Source organism: Tyto alba, unplaced genomic scaffold, assembly GCF_018691265.1.
Source record: "Tyto alba isolate M040663 unplaced genomic scaffold, T.alba_DEE_v4.0 Super-Scaffold_40, whole genome shotgun sequence".
Lineage (NCBI taxonomy): Eukaryota > Metazoa > Chordata > Aves > Strigiformes > Tytonidae > Tyto > Tyto alba.
Window position 1 is genome coordinate 10,752,579 of NW_024881316.1, and position 23,062 is coordinate 10,775,640.

Here is a 23,062-nt window from a genome sequence, read left to right on the forward strand (position 1 = left end):
TTCTAATCTATTTGCTACTTGTAGATTTTTTTCAGAAAGTTAAATTTGTGTTGAGCTCGAACTTGGAAGATGAGGTCTCAAAGTTTATGGAAGCTGTGCTAGATTTTTAAATTATACTTAAGGTTTTAAAACTCCTACAAAATACAAAATTGACATACGTAACCTTATTGCTGGGATAGCTACTGGGATTTTGGCTGAGGGAAATAAGTTAAACATAGGTAAGGCACATCATAAAATTGAAGTCAGTGGCAAAACTTCTGTGAACTTCCACGAGATCAATTTCACCAGAAATGTAATTTGGCAAGCACTATGCTGAATTTGAGGCGCTGCGTTGGGGATTATTTTCAAAGCTGGTTTTGTGAATCCTAATAAGCTGGGAAAGAGGATAGAGGTTGTATGCTCTGGTGAGTGCAGTGTTGGATTTGGAGCTTGGGAGACACAGTTCTGTTCTTGTTTCTGACTGAATGACTGTAGGTTGAAGGAGACCAAGTAATTTACCTTATTTTGCCTTAAATAATATTTAACTAAAATGTACTTTCAAATGTATTGATGAAAAACACTAAACATCCACCTCTGTTCTTAACTTGGCATTTTCAGTGTAGCTCCAGTCAGCTTTAAAATTGTGTTAAAAACCAACCACCCAAAAGAAATCAACAAATCCCCACCACTACCAAACAGTCTAAACTGAAAATGGAGGTTTAATAAAATCATTCTTCTAGCCTCTATTTTGGGCCCAACAAATATGGACTGCATGAACAGGATATATGTGGAGGCAAATGAGATTTTGAAACAGTTGCCTTTATTTGGGTATGCTAAAAATAATTCATTTCTGAAGAGAAAAAATTTCAAGATGATATTTGGTGGTTGACATTCTTTAAAGTTTAAAGATTAAAGTTATTAATACTCTAGTAGGTGATTTGGAGATCTTCTTGTCTAATGCCAAGAGCTGTAACTCTTTGCTAATGAAATTTTCACCCTATTTCCTGAATTACTGTGTTAATACTGATGTCCAGTTAGAATTAATAACGGACGTTGCCTCGGGACCAGAAGTGAATGAAAAGTAGCTTCTAATGAAACTTTAGATTTTAACATTTCTATGACTAGGTATTTTATCTGCTTGTGAGACTAATCTGTATGGACACCATGACCCTTTTTCCTTTAACTCGCTTGTTAGAACTTTCGTTGCAATGGAAACTGGCTGTCATGTAGTGGTTGGATTGGCAGTTTGGAGAGATGACGTTTGTTCAGACACAATTCTCAGCTTTCATGTAGAGTTAGCAAAGGTGAATGAGCAGTTCTGTTACTGCTTATTGCTGCACCACTCTTGCTCTTTTATTCACTTGTTTTAAATTCAGATTGAGCCATCTGATACAGGACCATGTCATCTTGTGTACTGGCACAGAATCTAATACAATGGGGCTTGGTTACTAATTAGAGCTTTTGGGTGCTCACACAATAGAGATAATTAGTAATAAATGTACAGCTGTAATAGCAAGTTATGTTCACAGTATGCAATACAATGCATGACAGTTAAGCTCCTGTGTGCTGTTTTACGTCCTGTTGAATGCATTTGAGAAATCATCCTTATGGTGTTGCCGAGAGGCACCCTCTCTCTTCTGGTGTAAGTGCTTACGCTAAGACCTTAATTAACTTCTTAAAATATAACTGGTCAGGGCACATCCAAATAATATTCAGAAGTGTACTGATCAGCAGTCTACAAAACTCTTCAAGCTTTCTTGGAGAAATCATCTGGAGAAAACTTGAAGCCTGATGTTAAGCATGTGAACTTCTGCTTTGTGAGTTAAGCAAGGAAACAAACAAATAAAAAAATCCAACCATCCAGCCAAAACCCCTCATTAATTAATAAATTCAGTTTCACCAAAACCTGGGCATGGTTGCATATCTCTTTTGCTTCTTGCACATTTTATCAGCTGCTCATAGAACACTTCTGATTGTCAGACCATCCTTGACCAGATTTATTCTGTGTTTATGTTGGTAATAATTAGAATTTTGACAAATTCTGTTGTCTGGACCACATTCAGAGGTTTTTTCAATAGTTTATTGAATTGACCCTTTCAAAACAGACACATCTGGGTCAGTCTGATATCTTTCTCATGCAGAGAACTTGTTCAGCTTCTAAGTTAGGCAAATATATTATCATGAGACCCATAACAAATGGGTCTATGTGAAGGTAATTTATTGTCCTGAGACCAAATTTTTTTTTTTTTTTTTTGTCTTCAAAGTAACCACATACTGTTTCTCAGTAGCTCTCTGAAGAAAGATGTTACTGTGATTCCTGGTGATCTTTGATTGGAAGTCTTTTTCATGCAGTCATAAAACTTACCGTTGTACCTGTCATTTAGAATTTATGGTATAAACAGGTAACAGTAACAAATTTTAAAGAGAGAACAACAGAAATCATGGGAGAAAAGATGTGATGTTAGTGCTGTGGTTTGAAAGAGAAGGTATCTTACCACTAGTGGTTGGTGGGCTATCCGGCTACCAACTCTTAAATAAATTTCCATAGATTTTGTTCTGAGTGAAAGACTTAGAGTAAACTGTGGTGTGTTAGGCTCAGTTTTGATGTTTGAGTAATAGATTTTGATGAAGTCTTCTGTGTGTTGTCTGAACCTGTAGCTGAAAACAAAGCAAAAAAACCTGTTTGCATTGTTTTGTTTTGTTGTTTTGGTTTTTTTTTTTTTTTTTTTTTTTTTTGTTATGGGTCTCATGATAATTAATGTTGCCTGTAGATTATTATTGCTTCTGAAGTACTGGCTCCAAGTTATCTAGTTGAATGTATACTGAATTATTTTTTTCATAAAGCATCTCATGTGCAGCTTTCAGCTCTCCTAACGTTGCACTGATTTAATCTAATCTTCTGCCTTCCCTCTCACCTTTTTTTTTTTTTTTTTTTTTTGCAATGGATACGTAACTTCTTGAAGTACTCTTCTTGTGTGTGGAGAAACACCGGTTGAGCTGATCTATAGTGAATTATGGTTGTAGTCATAATGCTGAATGAAAGAAAGCATTTATTTAAGATGCACGGGTGGTACTGTGTTCTTGTAGTCAGATCTACTGATTTCTAGAGGCGAGATCTGACAACAGAACAGCTGCCTGTGTAGACCATTTGCCTGCAGGGTTTCTGGGGGATGCTTGCTTCTTTGCTTTGACAGCAGAGATCCTGTGGGCATTACTTGTAAGAGCAATGGAGAATTTTAGAAAATACTACTGATAGCTTGTTATTTCTTCATAAGCAGGACTTATAGAGGAGAAATGGATGAATTATGAAAAGTACTGTTCCTCCCCCCCCCCATATATCCAAAGACTTTTACAAGTGTAAAAAGTTCTTTGGTGATTGAGTCTTCAAAATATGCGTGCTTTCTTTCAAAATATTCTGGTGTGGATGGCGAAACTCCTATAATCTTTTAATCAAGTGTCTTCTTGTTCTGGGCTGTCAAAGAAACTGTACTGCAATCCAGATAGGTTAGTTGCTTTGGGAGGATTTGCGTCTCTGCCATATTTATATCAGAGGTTATTCAAGGACATTAAATGTTGTGATCTTTTGGAACCACTGAACTATCTTGACAATTAGTAGTACTCCTATTTTCTCTTTTTGTGTTTCTGTCATTTTGACTTTTCTCAGTAGAACTTCTGTAATAACACTTGCTCTTTTTGCACATCTGGGTGCAAAGTGAAATGAAAGGATCAGTGAAAGAAAGCTCAGTTTAGGGTCACGCTCTCAGTTTTGGTGTAGACCACCAATACAGTTACGACATGATCAGGTGTAAGTTCAATTACAGCAGCTCAGGTGGTATTTAGTAAAACTGACATAACTCAAGTTTGACCGAGACACCAAGTTTGGACTTACTTTTGAGTCTTTGTGTCAGCTTTGTCTCTTGTACACTCATTTCTTTCACTGCTGTTAAGCCATGGTGTTTCCTGTCTGATCATTTGATCACATATTGATAATTACATTGTTTGTTTCACTGATCTTACGAAGTGGAATCACATCTTGTTTGTTCCAAAAAGGCACTTTTCTGGTCTGGTTTTTTTTTTTGCTTTGCCAACCTTCTGATCCCCACAACAGTTTCTATCTTTCTTTACCATATCAGATTCAAGGTGCTAGTCTTCACTTTCAGCTGCTCATGGCATATGCTCAGCACCTTTATTAGCTCTCATTCATTGGCAAGCTGTTGAGTTGTTGCATCTGGGCTTTGACACTAGTTTCTGCTGAAATTTTTTCAGTCTATTTTCTCCAGTCAGAAGGTGTACTCTCCTAGGCTGCTGCACAGGTTTGAGAAGACCTTTGTCTGTGCAGCTGCCTTGTTATGCTGCAAAGAACAAAGAAAACTTTACAAAGGTAACCAGGTGTGTTACAGCTATCCTGCTGTTTAGCGTCTCTTGTGGTTTTTGTCCTTTTCACTATTTTTTTCTTTCTCCTTGTTCACTTTTTTTTCTTGTATGTAGAATGTTACCTGTATAGAGCAGTGTTCTGTGGGATTAGCACAGAGGTCTAATTTAACGATTTAGGCTCCCAAGTACTGCCATAATGTAAAGAAATTTTGTAGAAAATTTGAATGCCTGCAACTGAATGAAGCTCACAAGTTGCTGGTGATAGTGTAGTAAGCTTTGGGGTTTTCTTTGTGTGTAATGCAAGAGGAATGTACCTTGGCTAAATTTGTCAGTGTTTTAATGAAAAGTGTCTCAGTAGTTAGCTGGGACTTTGCAGTACTGCAGTGTTAGATAACCAGTGATAGGAAATAGGTTTCTTTTGAATGAAACTCTGCAGATTTATATAAGGTAAAGTTCTGGTCCACTTAATAAAGGAAAAACTGGAGTTAAACCATCTTTTAGCTGAATCTAACTGCATTAGCCTCATGTATTTCTTACTGCAGTAAAAGCTCAGTTATTTTGAATAGATTTTCAGACGTCATTTTATCTGGACACAGCAACATTCTTTTTTATATAAATATATATATATTTTGAACTTTTTGAAATATTTTCTTTGTGATAATTGCATTGAACTAAATTATCTTCTTTCCTGAAGCTATAGGTTTAAACTTTTAACTGTAAAAAATTCCTTCTAAATGCTTTTTTATAATATCTGTTATGATTGCCTTTTTTTTTTTTAGCACTTAATATAAATCAAAATAGTAGAGATTTAGAGGATATACCTTTAAGTATTATATCTTAACATTACCTTTGCAGGTACATGATGCTGATTGATGGGAAGAATGAAGTTTATATGATTGATAGAGACAATTCAATTTTTCATGTATCTAATCTGGAATTTCCATTCCGTAAAGATCTCCGCACACATCTAACAAACACTCTTCTGGATGGGGTAAGGAGCATACTGTATAATTATTGTAACAATTTCAGTGCCGTTTGCTTTCATTCAGAAACAGGGCTAAGTTTTTAGGCCTGCATCAGTGAATCATGGGATTTCAGGAGTAATAACTTCAGTCACTGGCTGAATGTGGGAATCGTGCTTCCTAAATCATTTCCTATCTACAGAATAGCAGTGATGACTGCTCTGGGGGGAGCTGTTTGCTTTTGAAATAAATCAAGGTATTGAGATGATGCTCTCTGAATATGAGAAAAGGCTTGAAGAGTATCTAAAGAAATCATTGCAGAACGTGATCTCTTGTTATAGCTTCATATTTTTATAAAGTAAACATGGTCAATTTGATCCAGTTAATGTCAATATTTCTGAAATTTGATGAAATTTTCATCATCTGTCAATAGATTTGTGAATTGATGATTTTGCTTCTGTCACCTTTACTTTCCGCTGTTCTGAATTACTGATTTAGAAACAGCTTAGTTGTATTTAAGACTAAAACATTACTAAGTTGTGATGCTAATTTAAATTATGTAAACTTGCTAATGAACTTTTAAAGCTAGTTGTAAAACAAAATGTAAACCATCTGTATTTGTTGTTTGAAGGCTGGCCTGGAATATTCTTGGTAAACTTTTCAGAACAGTAGCCACAAGAAGAGATTATTCCTTTCTTGACCTTCCTGTTTTGCATGAGCAGAAGAACTTCATTAGCTCTTCAGTCAGTGTAGATGAATGCAGTTTCCTGTCCTGTTTCAGTAGCACTGGGGGCTCTCTACATTGCTGTAACTCTTGTTTGGTGACGTACTGAATATCTGAGATCATCTTCCATATTGGTCTTCTGAAGCCTAATGCACCTTTCTGATACAGGAGACCATATTGTCGTCGCTAGCTTCCTTTCCTTTCTCAGGCCTTTGTTGTCAGTATCCTTCTTGAAATGTCACTTCTGTGAATGATCTGTCTTGCTGAGCACACATTTACATGAGTAGCATGTATAAATTGAATCGGTGAGGAAAAGTATTGCAAGGAACAATGTACAGTCTTAGGGACACAGAAGCAGATAATGGCATATTTTTTTTATCACCTTTCCCTCACTGAAAAATTGAGAGCATAATGCAACAAATGCCATGCTGTCAGCTCAGAAGTGGTTGCACAAGCTGTCATGTTTGGTAGGAGCCTCTTCAGCCAGGCAGCTTCCTAATGACATACATAATAATATTCTTAATGGCATACATTAAGTTCCATACTGTTGAGATAAAAAGCGCGGTACTATTTCCCCCCCTGTTCTTTCTAAGGCTCTTGAGAAAGTAATGGCTTGACAATGTCTATATGGTGCAGGCCCAGGTGTTCTTCAGGGAAACTGCTTTTTTTTTTTTTTTTTTTTACCTTTCAAAACAGATGATTTGGTAAGGGTGGCTAATATGTACATGGCGGAAGACAGGGGTGCACCTATATTGAGATATGTGCATAAATGGGACTGTGGGGTGTGGGAGAGGAGTTCTGATCCGGTGTGTTGTGTTTTCCCAGATTTATAATTTAAGTTAAGAATAAATTAAGTTCTCTCAGTTGCCCAGTACATGAACTAGAACTTCACTTAATTTGTTGTTCTGTAAAAGTTTGACTATTATAGGGCATTTCAGTATTTCACTTCATTGGCATAAAATTAGTCTTACTATGATTTTTTTCCCCAGAGTTTTTTCATGAAGTGTAAAGCAAAATGATATTAAATGAACAAGTTTTTGATTGAATGATATACCTTGAGATAAATCTAAAACCTTTAAATGGATAAATACTTTTCATAGTACAGATTTTTAAATTTATTTAAGTATGGTCAGTTAAAAAGCTGTTGATGGAATATTTTTCAATTGAAATTCCTTTCAGTGGGTTTGAGAATAAAATTTGCCTGTTATTTGACGCATCACAACATCTTAACTTTGTAATTGAGTATTTCTTTAATGTTGGTGCCACATGATAATTTCCATGACTGTTTCTGTATTCTGAATATGTGCAGATTTTTTTTTTTATTTCTTCTTTGAGAAATTTGGCTTTTTTGTGTTAACATATTTTGCTAATTAATGCTGAAGTACTGTTGAAGTCAATTCTTTACAGGTTGAAGTCTTTCATACTTACTGCCCTTGAAGTAGCTTCCTCTCTTTTTGAGAATGAAAATACAGAATCAGGTGGCCCAGCTGGCATTGTTTTACAGTGATCCTAAAAAGTATGAGAAAGAAGGAAAGACAAAACAGAGTTATCAGTGCCATGCAGCAAAACAACTACTGGTGTTAAGAATACAAAAGATTAGATAATTTCCCCTAACTTTATTTAGAATGACAGTGTTTATAAAACTTTCATAAGGGCAATTTCCATGAATTCAGTGCTCTGTTAACTTGCTTGAAGGCTTCTGGTGTAAGCCTTTCAGGCGGTTGTCTTTGAGAATTTCAAATGCGTTTATAGTTCACTTCAGGCTGCAATTACTTGCAGACAGTTCTTCCTATGATGAGTTACATTTTGGGTGATGAGAGATCTCCTGCAATACTCCATGCTCTTCTCCAGCTCTTCAGTTGTGATTGTTCTCCTGGCATGGAAGAAAGTTTTCTGCAAAGCTCATTAAAGATGATTTGAGTATTACCTACGGGTGACTAGTATAATATGAAGCATTCCTTTAGGAGCCAATTGTTTTGTGTCCATACTGAGAGAACACATAGATTTTTTTGTTCAAGTGTTTTGGCTGTCATGCAAGAAAACTAATTAGTGATTTTTAGGAACTTCCTTGGCATTCTGCTTAGCTTTGGAACAGTTGAGTAGAAAATGCAGAGGCATTCTAAGGCTTGAAATACTCTTTATAATTTTAATACTATTTTGCATATATTTTATTTATATATAAAATATTATTCACACTTGAAGACTGAGGAGGGCCAAGGACTCCAAAAGTGGAGAGCGAGATTGAGATTGATTGATTTATGTTTTTGTATCAGTACAGATCTCATTTATTTGTAAACTCTCTCAGAAATGGCATAACTTAAAACTTTTTGAGTTTGCAAAGGCTGGTACTTTGTGCAAAATAGATTTATTTTTTTTAAGAGAAACAAACAACTCTTTTAATTCCTGAAATACAGCAGTGACTAGAATTCTATAAAGGGTAAACAGACAAAGGAAAGGCAAGGCACTGGAAGAAACGGTACAGTGATAAACAGGTGTGTCACTGGATCTGATTCCATACTCTGTGTCAAGAAAAGATATATTCTGCAGGTGGCTGGTAGAATGAGATCCTTTGCCTTGTGATTAAATTTTAGATAATTTTAAGTGCAAGTTTCTTGCTAGACATGTGATTCAAGGGGAAAAAAAAATTTTTCATGACCTGTCAGTCCAGCGTTGTTCTTTTGGTACTTGCCCAGCTAAAAGCTCTTAGCACGTTTGCTGTTTCTAATATGCTGTAAGGCTGCACTGCAGCACCAGAAGATTAAGAAAAGGAGGTGAACATCAGCACAGTTTTGCCAGATTACATCAACGAAACTGGCCATTGGATCTTGTTCTGCCAGCCCTCAGGTTAAGATAATATCTAAACTAGCAGCTAATGGACAAGTGGTAAAGATCATACTTAGTAGCAGTAGTAATTTTAAAACACACAATAGCGGCTGTAAATTTACATGGGGTGTATAAAAGGAAATGCATGGATGCAGGTGCATCTTATGGGTACTTCTGTGTTCTATTTATCATGTTATGTGAGTGGTTTGGGGTTTAAGTTTTTACTAACCTAAAAATTGGCCTAAATATAGCCTTAGAGTATCAGGTTATTACTCAGAGCAGAAAGAGTGAGTTTGAATGTGATCAGTTCTCAAATGCTATATTTTTCCCAGCAGTCTCTGAACTTGCTTTTGGGCTCTGTTCCCTTAAGTATTATAAAATTCTCATAATTTCATGGAAGATTCTGAAATCGGACTGTTAAAAAATGATGTGTTAGTGTATTTCTAATCTGAATTGTTCTTATGATCACTTTACAGCTTTTCCCTTATGACAGTTGTATTGGCGTAACTAGTGGAGCGGTGAATGTTGTTATGATGGAAATGAGCAGTGCAGAAATTTGTCATCTCTGCTTTTAAGGCATATTGTGCTATTGTTTATTTGCTCTGGTAGCTGGGATTTCGGTCTCAGTGTGAAAAGAGAACAAGAGGCAGGGAGGGAAGAAAAGAAGTGAGGAAGAAGGCTAGTTTGACCAATAATAGGGTAGAAAAGGTTTATACATGTCTGAAGTAAGGAAAAAGTTTCTTTATAAAATTCATTCTGTGTTAAAATTGAATATTCCAGAGAAGGTTTAAAAATCATTCTTGGTCTTCTTGGCTGTATTTTGTAATGCTTCTTAAACTGAATATCCAGAGTTTCAGATTTTGAAAATTAGGCATAAAATCTTGTAATACCAGTCATTAAAATGAAAACTTTAAAGAAATATTGTAGCATTCTTTTGTTTCAGTTTTACTTTGTTATTAATTTCACGTGATTACTATCAGGAATTCTGGGTGGGGGTTTTTTCCCTTTTTTTTTTTTTTTTTTTTTTTCTGAATTAAGTCTTTATATACTCTTCCGAGTTTGAACACATGCCTTCTTTCTCTCTTAGGGTGTACCTACTCTGTCCTTGCAGTTAGTTATAAAATTTATTGTCAAAGAAGGCATTGTAAAATCTGCTGTTCCTTTGACAGCTCACCTGTAGCTTAGCTGAATATTGGAAAGTAACAGAGTGGCATTTTATTATCACTTCTATGTAGACTTTTTGCAAATGTTATTTGGTGGTACCTGTGTCTAAATGATTTTTAGGGTTAAGAATAAGATACTGTAATGTTACAAAGGAGTATTTTTCACTCATTGAATTTTCTTTTTTTTTTTAATTCCTTAATGATGTGGAAAGATGTGTAAGGTCACTTCAGGTTGTCATTCACAACATCTGTGAATGCTGCATTTGTCTGTGAAAGCTCAATCTCCATCTCAGTATTGTGTTCACAGAAGATGAGATTCCAAAATATTAAGTAGGCAATTTACAGTTCTCAGTATTTTTGAGAACCAGTTCATGTCCTGTAGTACAGTTTTAAATGCCTCAAGCTTTGTGTTTGCTTAAAACAAATCTGTGTTTTTACAACTGCTTGCTTATTTTTCAAAGCCAAATGAGATTAAATGCTAGGTACAATTCAAGAATCTTGGTGTGTGTTCAGACTGAAAATCAATCTTAAATTGAGACTCTTGTTTGGGTTTACTTTGTAGAAGTTATGGATTCTATGAGAAGCTAAAAGTTTGTAAAACATAAAAATTCTATTGACCTATCAAGAAACAAACTAAACAAAATTAATTTGAGTTGATGTAAAGTTCTCTTGATCTCACAATTTTGTTTTCATCATGTTACAGTGAAATATTTTCACCTTTTCCAATTGTTTTATTCTTGAGTATGTGAATTTGGAATTTTAACTCGATATTGGCAGCAAAAAGTCCTTAGCTGATACAGCTAACTTATTAACCAAGAATTGGATGGGAGGAAGGGGGCAGAGAGAAGATCAGTTGTGTTTAGAGACGTGAATGTTTCAAAGTTGTCTCTGAAAAAGATCTACCAATTGGTTGACTGTTAACAGTTATCAAACATGACTAATTTATATGAAACTATATATTCTTTATTAGTTTATCAAACTAATAAAATATGTCTAATTCATATCATAGGAAGCCTGAGTTACAGATGTAAGCACCAGCATGTAAGATGTGTACATTTTTGTATGTACCATTAAGTTCAGGAAACACTTGTGTTTGGATGTTGATCGTTAATAGTCTTTCTTCAAGCTGATGTAGCATTCAAGGTGGTTTGCCACTATATATTTAATGTTAACTAATTCCATGTGATAGAAAGAGTATCTGTGATATTTCCAATTGAAGGAACCCTACTGTTCAGTCACAATGCAACATTCAAGCAAATTGCAGTTGTCACTGCTGCCTAGGACTCTGTTAACATGAAAAGGTCCAACCTGAGCATAGAAAATGGATGTTAATGCTTGTTCTTTACTTCCTTGCTGTTGTAACTCTTGTTGTAGGTGAGATTTCCAAAAGTGCTTGGTTGACTTAGACTTGCAGTTCTTACTGAGGTTTCTAAAAACTCATCGTTCACTCAAGAAAGGTAGTGATTTTGAAAGCTGTGGGGAAACTAATGTATAAATGTTGCAGATAAGAATGTGGAGCCTTAGTACAGTTTCCTGGCTTCTTGCAGAATGCTGCATGAGAGACATTTAAGACTGTAATAACACTTTTATGATCTTGACCTGTTGTAACATCTTTTTTATAATAAAGATGGGGCCACTGTTTGATTGCATCACACATACAGGCACATGGACTAAGTATAAATGTGTTGACATTCTTCTACATTCATGAAATAAATGTAAATGTCATCTGTTTTCTTTGAAGGAAATGATCATCGACAAAGTTAATGGACAGGTTGTCCCTCGGTACTTGATATATGACATTATTAAGTTTAATGTAAGTACTTTCAGTTTTATTGCTTTTATCATTAATTTTATTGCTTTTATCATTAATTATTGATTCTCATTTCTATTTTAATCTTATTTGTATAAGTAAGACCTTCAGAGTAAATTTAAACACCAAAAGCATTTGGGTGTTTTGTAACCTGATAACAAGCAAGGCATCAGAATTAAGATTGAAAGCAGTGTTATAATAGATGTTGATTTATTTCTACCTGCTCAAGAAAAGATGTCAGTTTGAAACAGTCTGCTAAACACTGTTGAAAAATTTCCTATTTCTAGAGCATGTTTGATTGCATTAATTTTTTCACTTTTACCCGTTTGAGTCTTTCCCCTATCCGACTCTGTGGTGAGTGACTGACTGTGTGAGGCTTAGCTACCTACTGTAGTTAAACCACAACATGTTAATTTAGTCACTAGACCTGTGAAGAAATAGCTTATGGAAAAACACTCTAGTATCTGTCAGTGCTTCTGGAAAAACAAAATTAGTGTTTCAGTGCTCCTAACAGGACAAACAGTATTAGTAAACCATAGTACATTTCAGACTTCATAAGCTCCTGTTGACTCTTCCAGACTTAAGTAAGGTAATACTCAGCTCGAATAGGCCACTCAGTGTAAGTGGGAATTGCAAATATAGGCATAGTACTTGTCACCAAAAATAACTGGTATTCTTAGAAGTGTAGTCATACAATGACTTAGGACAGCTGCTTTTAAAAGTAATAGTTTGTGGGGAGTACATGTTGGATTAGGAGTAGAAGCTTTTTGTTAACTCATTTTAATTCTGCATCTTGATGATACTTAACTTTCTCTGAAAAGTAGGTGTTAGTTTCCTGGATCCCTTACATGATTAGGACTTTTCAGTAAGCAAAAATTCCTTGTAGACTTCTGAAAAATACCATGTTCTATAACCACTCCTGGTTTTTAATTTTTCCTTTACCTTTTTTTACCTGTTCCTCCACCTGTGATTCCATGTTTATCCAACTTCATGTCTTTCCTTGCATCTGCTCTCACTTTGTGTCTGAGCTGACATTCACTGCTGATACTCTCTCTTTGAAAAATAAATGTGAGCTAAGGAGTGTACAGTCTTCATCTTCCCTCAGTTTGGGACAGGCATATGCTGTATACTGTCCTGATGAAGTAACACTTTTTGAAATTCTTAATTATTTTGGTGAAACATTTTTGGGGTGGAGGAGGGGGAAACCCTCATTTGTAGTGAAGTGTCCAGACTTAACATGAAGAATCCCACTCGGCAAACAGGAAAAATGATCAGAGGGTTTCCAGAGGATTGTTAAAATTTGGGAAAAGTCTGCTTTTGAGCAGGGCTGTAAATGCTTTAAAGCTTGTTGGGGTTTTTTGTTTGTTTTTTAAATACACTGGGAATGAGAGGAGTTAGTTACTACCTAATACTATGTCAAGGACAAATTAAGATAATGTTATCAGTATGAGTATAAGCAGGGCTTCAGCTGCAAGAAGTCATTAACAATGGTCCTACTACAAAGATAAAAAAGCACAGTGGTTTTTAGGTTAATTTTAGAAGCGTAAGTACAGAAATGGGCACCCAAGGATGTTTGGCTCGGCAGGAAATGATCAACAGAGTTTTATCACCAAGAGGGGTAAACATATTAAAAACTTGTAGTTGGCAAGAAAGGATAAGTTCCTTTTTAAGTTGTGTAAGTTGTATTTTTGTAAACTTTCATAGCAGACCTTCAAATCAGATGATGACACAGAGCATCAGCCTGGTTTAAAACCAAAATATTCCCGACCTTCCTTCCAAAACAAACAAACCTCCAGTCCAAAAAAACCACCAGAACAGCCTGACAGACATCTATATGAAGTTCTCTGGAATTCGACATTGCTCCATTTGATCTTGAAAGTGGTATTTTCTTCTGAAGGTGAATGGTGGAGTTACTGTACTCACTGTCCGTCATGCCAGTTACATGATTCCCAGCATGTCCCCCATCTCATCCTCCACAGCGACTCAGCATACTCTGCTGTTAGAGATGTGACATAGCAGCTGGGGAAATGTGGATACAAACCCTGCTGATGAACACCTTTGTTCAGGCAAACCTGGTGTTTTAGTCAGGTCTTGTGAACTGGAGATACTTTCAGCTGACCTCATTCTCAGGTGCTCAACCTTTTCTGCTAGCTAAGTGTTACAAAGTTTTCTGGCTTTGTCAGGCTATTCCTTCTGAAATACTACATTCACAAATCCCACATTAGGTTCCAAAGACTTACGTGCGTTAAGACTGCTGAGAATTTGTGTGTTAGGATGACCGGCATTAACAAAAAAATACAGAAGTTAGTACTGAAATAAGGTTGTATATAGTTTTTCAGAATGCACCGTGTATTTATAGTTAGATATATGTCAACTTGCGCCCCTCAAGATGATTGTAAATAGTACAGTGAAAGCTGTTAACATTTATACAGAAAAATCATGGAATTAAATTTGAGATGACAGCAAAATAATGTCATGTAATTAAAAATTTCCAAATGTAGTTTACTGTAATACCACTTTGAACTATTCTCAGTATCTTTGGCCAGCATTATTGTTGTGTTTCAAAATTGCAGTGCATTCCATTTTTGTATTTATTTTAGTTCTTCAGTGTCTTGCTTTTAGGGGCCTAAACAGTGTTAAAATTTGTGTTTGGAAGTGTAGCAGTTGAGACAGGACAACCTTATCTCTGTTCTATGCCATATTTATCTGGCTTTTAACAACGGGACATGTAGGACTGAAGATTGATACCTGTATGAATCAAAAATGATGCTTAGCCTGGCTTCTCTGTGTCTAAGTTAACTAAATACCATGTCCGCTGTTGCCTTTTATGAGCAGAAATTGTGAGAGGGTATGTTTGTTACTAAAGCTGCATGCTTACAGTTTCAGCCTAAAAACCAAAGATGCCAAACTATAAATAGTTGTGTTCAATTTATCCCTTGCAGCTTTGGCATTTGAAAAGTTAAGTGTTTAAGAGGCCAATGTCAATTTGAGATTTAAGAGAGGCAGCGGTCTGCTAGTGAGGAATCAGCTGTGAGTAAGAGCAATGGTTTTCATTTTATGTACAATACTGTGATTTTTGGGGAGAACATCACAGAGCTGAGTATCTCAGTACATCACAGGATCTTTCTTCAGGCTTAGTCAGGATTTCACCTGAGCATAACCCAGAGGAGGTAAGGAAGTCGCCTTAAACAAGGATGATGTCTTCATCAGGAGAGAATGGTAACAGAAACTTAACAGTGAGTAGAAGCTATAGGAACAAACGAAAGAGAATAATAAGGGAGAAAAATGAGAGAAGGTGAGTGGACAAAGACCAACCTTTTACAAAATGTAATCCACATTGTTATAAGTGAGGCTTATTGTTAGTTACCTTCTTGAGCTTGCTGTGGTGTATCAGGAGTAAATTACAGTGGCCTTCTAGAAAGAACTGAAGGAAACTAAGAGAATAGACTGGCTGAAATACGTAGTGTGTCTTCTTTGGCTCTAGATGTCTACACAGGAAAAATATTCGGAAGAAGGAAAAATGAATACTGAGTTTCAGTATTGAGAGAGACTATACTGGAGTTCTTAGGGAAAACATGGAAATAATCTATTTTGGCTCTGTCTTTCCATGATAAATTTTGTATTGAATTCTGATGCTTATCACCTATAGCTGCTGCTAAAGTCAGTCTTCAGGGATGCTGATGGAACCCTTTGACTGAATTTCTTTTAATCACTGTTTCTGTGACAGCTAGTTTCTAGAGGCTTCTGGTAATGCATCCCATTGTTTTACAAGAGATGCCTCTGTCAGGAAAAACAAGTGCTTATTTTTTTTTTAATTGTAATTTTCTTCAGTGTGAATCATGATGTTCATTATTATTAATAGCAACTCAAAATATGACCTTGCTTTCTCACTGCTTTCATCTCACATGCTAAAATAAAATTTATGGGAAGCTATATGCTAGTGAAATAAGCCCGCCTTTTGACCTCAACTCTTTGAGGAAACGCAGAGCAATCCCTGCTTTTTCTTTTCTGTTTCACTTGGTTCTTTCTATAAAGAGCAACTTGAAGTATATAAAATCTGCATATACATCTACTAATAAATGAAATGGTACAAAGGGCAGGATCCTGCTACTGAAAGTTTATCCTCTTAAAAGAGTTAAAATGGTCCCTGGCACAGCTTTAGCTGTGGCTGGCTACAGTGCTCTTGAGCAGTTCTCAAGAATAGTTTAAAGTTTAGTATTGCTCAAGAACCGTTCTTATCAGATGTTCTGAGATGTCGTCATCCTCTTTTGCAGAGTGAGAATATGAACGTGGTCAGACAGCCAGTGGCTTCAGGGGCAGGGATGAGGTCTGTGTAGATGTACCCAGGGTGTCTTCTAGTTCACAGACTTGGGGCTCACCTCTCTGAAGTTCAGAAAGTGCTCTTTTGTGAAATATCAGGTGTTTTGCTATCGATGTGCCTTTAGGGCCTTAGGGCAGAGGACATGAAGGCTCCTTACATTGAAAAGAAGAGAGGGAATAAGGTAGAATAAAAAATAGTATTATATTGTGAACATACAGCAGAATTCTGTTGTGGAGGGTAAAAGAAGACCCAAGAAGCATGAAAACTAGTATGTCACTTCTGCTTGTCTATAGAGATGGAACCAATGTGGGAAGGATGTCATTGTCATGTCAAGTCCCATTTGGCATGTGAAATGTTTGAAGAAGTAGAAATCAATTACAACACAGTCTATCTTTTCTTACAACCTAAATGATTATTTTTTTTTCTAAGCATAATCTTTTTTCTAATTGAAAAATGACAAAAGTATTTATTAAAAATGCATGTATTTATTTAGCTTCTAATAGGCTGATTTGAGGGGCTTTTGTCTGCATTATATCACTGGTTATGTGCATATACTGCACACATGAAATGTAGATTTTTCCTATTCCCCTGAACATGAAAGGCTGATGGCACCCAACATTTCTCACAGTGTTTGGTTTTAATGAGTGCAGAGCTAAATCCCTGCAATGCCTGTTACTTCTCAGCTTTCTGATTTGTGTCTGTATGTAGTTGAGTTCATTATTACAGTAACTGTAGCTGTATAGCACTATCTCTTTCACCTGAATAGTGAATTAAAAGTTCAAATTCGATGGGTGATTCTAGTGTAAAAAGGAAGCTGACAGTAGACTAATTAACAGTTCCAGAAGCAAATACAACTAAATCCAAATCCCTATTCATCAGAAACAATCCACAGAAGAACATGTCTTCATTCTCCACTCATCTTTGAGACAGCTCTTCATGAGAAATCTTGTTTTGAGAAGTTTTTTCTTAGGTCATATTCAATAGCTATGTGTAGATGTATAGATACTAAACTTAAACAACTATTTTTTTCCTTAGTTAAGTAATAAAAAGGAAGACTGGCATAACATAGGATCTAATTAATGCATTCTTAGCAAAGATGCTGAAAATGAATAGTACTTTCCTTTTCCTTTCTAACCCTGGCCTTTAAATTTTTAAACTCTAGCCAAGTTTTCCTGCAACCAGATTGCAATAGTAAGAATAGACTGAATGATCGAAAAATAATAATTATTTTAACGTTTAGAAAGAAGATAAAATATTGATTAAATTTCCTAATCCTCTGTGCATTAAATTAAGTCAAGATCAAGATTTCTTTGGTTATCATTATGCATAACAATGCTGTAGCTATTAGATAAGATTTGTCATGGTAAACAGAGATATGCTGGTCATAAATCCTGCCCACAGCCAATGTGCTCATAGAATTCATGCATGAAAAATTTTTGTTTTAAATCCCTGTAAAATATTACCATGTCTGACTTTTTCATTACAAACCTAATTTTAAAGTGATGTAAAACTCACAGTACATGCTGTCTCTCATTTATTAGCCTATTAACCTTATCTTAAAAATGTACTGTGAAAATTTTGAGGGCACAATTCAGAAATGCAATTGTTTAATTGGATCTTTTCTGTTTACAAATGCACCTGGCTGCCAGTCACCCTTCTGCTCTTACTTTTAATTCTGAGGTTATTTGTCAAACGGTACCAGCCTCAAAATACAGATTTAAAATGCTTTCGTTACCAATAGTACTCTGGAAAATGAGGATGCTGTGCATGTGTTTACTCTTGCACCATTTCTGTTATTTCTTGTGGAGACGTATCTAACAAGTGCCCAAATGTCTGTAACAGTGCTCTTACTCTGTGTTACGTTCTCGAGATCTGTATGTATCACTTCATTCTATCATGGCTCAGAGGTATCAGGGAAATGAAATACAGAGCATCTACTCAATTGTGTCTCACTTTGCTTTCTGATGTTGCACTGGGAGAGATGCATTAAGAAAGACTGCTTTCTTCTCCTCCTCCTCCTCCTCTTTTTATAATTCAGTTGACTGAGAGCAGGGGCAGCCTGGCCAGGTAATGTGTTTTAATATTCTTTAGGCTATATGGATGGGGTAGCATTACAGAATAGGGAGGCCAACAATTGGTGGGCTAGGAGAGCTTGTAAGATGGAGAATCAACACAATAAGGGAGTGATGCTGCAGAAGCTTTTGGGTCTTTGGAGATGGATGGACAGAAATGCATCTTAGATGTCTTTTTCAAAGTCTTTCTTGCCTTATTCCCCTTCCCAGTTGATCATCTTTTATTCATCATTGAAAACCTGACCTGTATGTCTGAGCAGCAAAATTTGCAAATCTCCTTACCTATTCTGTAAACTTCCAAACAGATAATTCGTGCTTTCTTCCCTGTTGGTCCTTGTGCTTGAGTAAAGTGCACATGGAACTGAAAAGTAGCTTTTTTTATGCATTTTTGCATCCCTCTTTTTTAAAACTCTCTTTTGCTATGATCCCTGCAAAAAGTAAACTATTGCTGAAGACGGATAATTAGTACGTGCTGACCAGGGTATCTTTGGTGTTTTCGTGTTCTTCATTTTATATTTTTTTGTCTAATAAGCTGCTCGTTGTTGGGGAGCATTCTTTAGTGTAATTAGTTTGAAGGTTGACTATTTTACTTGATGGTTAGATTGTGTGAAAAATACATCTCATTTCTGCCTTTCCCTTGCATCTCTGAGTTAGATCCTCCTTTTCTCAACCCAGAGGGCTCTATGGATCGCAGTGAAGGTGGTTTGTTTTTCACATTTTACAAAATAAATAACGCTTAATGGAATGTTATATAAAAGCAAAGGGAGTGTATTAAGTTTTGTCATGTTTTGGTTTATTCCCCAAAAGTAAGTGTTTCCATACCTTAACATGAAGCGTGTCTCATGAGAACCTTATTGAATGGCAGATTATCACTAGTATAATTGTCAGGGGAAGAGGCACAAAGTGTTGCTCCTCGGAGAGAGGTACGGGGACAGGTAGTTTTCGTGGTTTGAGTCCAGAGGGCAACTGAGCACCAAGCAGCTGTTCATTCCCCCTTTCCCCCCCCGCTAGAGGTGGGAAGGTGAAAATAAAGCAAAAGGCTCAGAAATTGAGGTAAGAGCAGGGAGGGGTGACTGATCCTTTGCAGTCACAGACAAAAGACAGACTCGTTAGGGGAAGAAAAGAAAACATAAATTTAATTCAGACACTAACAGCAATACTTAGCGGACAGAGTAGAATAGTGAGAAGCATTACCACATCTTAAAAACTCCTTCCCCCCACCCCTCCTTCTTCCCGGGCTCAGCTTTGCTCCTGATTTCTCTATCTCTTCCCCTCTAGTGGCACAAGGGGAGGGGATTTGGAGGTACAGTCAGTGCTGCTGCTCCTTTCTCTGCAGAGTGAGGGGGATTCTGTGCGTTCTCCCCCTGCTCTAGCGTGGGGTGCCTCTCATGGGAGACAGTTCCTCCACAAGCTTTCCTTGATGCGAGCCCCTTCCCACGGGCCACAGCCACAGCGCTCTCCTGTGTTGCAATCTTCCCAGTGCCGAGCTACAGCAGCGGGGGCAGCTGCTCCCCCCAGAGTCCCAACCTCCTTTAAGCACCCACACCTGTTCCTGTGAGGGGTCCTCCACGGGCTGCAGGTCGGCATCTGACCCACGGGTGACCACAGACTACAGTGGGGCAGCCTGCCCCATCATGGGCTGCAGGGGCGTCTCTGCTCGGGCGCACCTCCCACCCCTTCCTCCTCCTTTCTGCCACCGACTTCAGTGTTTGCAGAGGTGTCCTCGCAGCTCCTTCTCGCAGCTCCCGCTCCTTCTTCCAGGTTTCCCTTCTTAAATACATTCTCACAGAAGCGCAGTCACTGTCACTGATGGGCTCGTCCCTGCGGCGAAGGTGGGTCTGACTCGGAGCCGGGGGGAGCTTGCAGAAGCTTCTCACAAGGGGCAATGCTGGTGGTGGCCCCCTCCCCTGCTACCAAAAACGCCACCACACACAGAAATCCGGGACAGTAGTTCTCCAAAAGCAGCTTTAGAAGTTGCCATGTTATTAAATACTTTATATTTTTCAGGTGCTTGGGTTCTGTAGGTTTTATTGTTATTTCCTTACTCTGATGTCACACTTTTTCAGCAAACCATGAAGCTTGCTACAATAAATACAAAGTGAGACCTGAAAGTTTTAAGTTGCGTTGTAAATTAAAATAACTTAAGATTTTCAAACCTTATACTATTTAGAGACTAAAGTCCACAAACAGATTTTTTTGTTCGTAGAAGCTCTCTTTAAAGAACTTTTTTCAGTATTTTTACTGAACAGTTTTCTGCCTCTCACATTTTTAGCCTTAAAAAACCTCACTTATTATTTGCAACATTTTTTTATCTTGTTGTTGTGCTAGGCACTGTAGCATATGATTAAACAGAAAAACTGTCTCCCTCAGCTTGTAGTTTGCAACAGTCATTCCCATAGGAATTGCCAAGTGGACTTAAACCCAACTTCTGTCTCAGGTAAATACTTGGATCTCTCAAGAATCTGGCAGTGATCACAACTGTAGATGAAAGTGTGAAAAACTTTACAGTGGGGCAGGTTTTCCAGTTGCATTATCATGTCCAACTTCTTAAGTACTGGGAGTGAGGTCTAGCACAGGGCTTTTTTGTCTACTATATTTCAAAATGGGAAAAACTGTAGGTAAAATAGAGGATGGTTGGGGGGATATCGTATGAAAGCAGTGGGAGTGTGTTCTGATGTTGTCACGTCTTATTTCCCTAACAGTTTTAATTCCTCCTTTTATACAATAAATCTATCTGTCATATTTTGTATATTCAGCTTTTTCCCTGTCTCTTGCCTTCCCACCTTTTTCCAATTTCTAGGGGAAAAGAACTAAAGAAAAAAAATAATCCAAGTTCATCAGAAGTATGTACCAAATCAAAAATAACTGTGTCATTCAGTATAGGTTTTATGAACGTGAAAGAAAGACCTCTCTAGTTTCTTTCCATGTCTAATATGTTTGAAAAACCTGAAACTGTTATGTTGTAGAAGAGAATGTGAAGGCCATATTGTCATCCTTTTTAGACTATTTCTCCTATTTAAAAGAAATTTGAAGAAAAATACCACTTTTGTTTTGAAATAAGTATAGTGGTAATTAAACAGTATTTTTTACTCAAGCTAGCCATGCATGCAATGAACTAGGTATCTTAAAGACAGATTGTGTACTTGAAGTTACATTACAGATCTTTTACAAGTCTTCAGGAGTATAACATCTATTACAAGCAGATGCTTGATTTTTAGTTCTATCATGGTTTAGGAAAGGTAGGCGGTTTCTTTTCTAACATAGTATTTGTGCCTCAGTGCTGATTGTTAATACTTTTTTTTTCCTCTTTTCTAGTTTTTAGACTATACTTGCTGTACTATGCAGTCTGATTTTAAATAGTATAAAGTGATTTATAGTCTAAAAAAATCAGTGCCACAGTTTTTTTCAAGTATGAAATGCCATGAATAATGTCTTTAAGATGTAGGAATTTTCTGACGGTTTTTTAATTCACTGGAGTGTATTACACACTTTGTCATAAAGACAGCCCTGTAAAAACCCCAGCAATAGCTATTCTTATCAGCAGTCACTGTGAATGGCTGGTAGAAAGGATGAGAGTGAGGAGAGTAGAAACAGAAAGAGAAGATATTGAGTGGACCATCTAGTATCTGTTGCAGTTAAGGTAAGGATGCCTCCTTACTATGTGCAACAGCAGCACTAAGAAAAATAATTGGAAAAACCAGAAACAGTAAAACCATGTTTTTGATATTTCACTTTGCAGATAGCCTAAATTCAGTGCAAAATGAAGTTTTAAAATTTATATTCCCCTGGGAGAACCACGTGCAGTCTTTCTGTGTGTAAATATCAGATGATGATGGTGAATGTTTTATAGTTATGTGTTATTAGAATTATGACTTTTATATCTGTAATGAAAGTGGGGAAGTTCATATACTCCTCAGATTACTTGAGGGGAGGCAACCAGTCTAGACAGAATATAATTCCTTTTGGTTTTAATCATTTACATCCCAGTAAAATCTCCGTATTGAGTTCTGTTTTTGAAGGCTCAGAAGGATTTATAAGGATTATAAAGATCCTAAATAAAGCCACTGTACATGCAATCAATGAATTGGACTGAGTTGTCTGTGCTCCCAAAATAGCAGCTACTAAGCTTTCAGTGCCTAACTGGAGCTTTGTTTTCAAAAGAAAGGGCTTAAGTGTTCATCCATGGTAGATGCACGTTTCTGTAAGTCTGGCTCTTTATTGCACAACATTAATGGTGAGAATCGTAATTCAGTCACTTCAACTGATTGTAAATACTCCTGCTTTATGTCTGTTACCTTTACATTGGTGAAGCAAACTTCTTATCCACTTCTAGTTATAAGGTTCTTTGATTTTTTTTATCTTGAATTTGTATTCTGTTTTGAGCAATCCAAGGAGGAGAAGAGTGAGGAAGGGAGCAATGTTTGTACTATAATCTACTTTTTCTGGTTTGATCTTATCTGTTTAGTCACAGTTTTGACAGCCCTGCTGTTTCATTCCAGTTATGTTTGCTAATAAAAAAAAAAGTGTGGAGCTATATTTGTATGTTCTGTTAGGCCTTGATGTTTATGCATGGGCTACAAACTTCTTTCCTTTGTTGATTCATACATATCTGAATTTCTTTTCAGTGATTTTTTTTTTCTAAGGAAATACAAATAATTTAATACATGTCTTAAGCAATCTTTTTAATAGGTCTCATTCCCCAAACCATTTTAATTCTGTGGTAAATCAATGCGATATTCCATTGCATAAGGTGACAACATATAAATAGTAATTATATTCCTGCATCATGTTGGTTGAAATGTTACAATTGAAACTGTTTCATGTGTGGAACCTC

At 36.6% G+C, this 23,062-nt stretch overlaps 1 protein-coding gene across 2 annotated transcripts in view; it reads left to right on the forward strand.

Moving 5' to 3' along the window:
* RNGTT (RNA guanylyltransferase and 5'-phosphatase) overlaps positions 1-23,062 on the forward strand; it is a 195,955-nt gene that overhangs the window by 44,232 nt on the left and 128,661 nt on the right. For both annotated transcript variants that reach the window (XM_032989939.2, XM_032989936.2), the window contains exons 9-10: positions 5,209-5,344; positions 11,767-11,838. In XM_032989939.2, the coding sequence (XP_032845830.2) occupies positions 5,209-5,344; positions 11,767-11,838 (208 nt within the window). The remainder of the gene's footprint in view (positions 1-5,208; positions 5,345-11,766; positions 11,839-23,062) is intronic.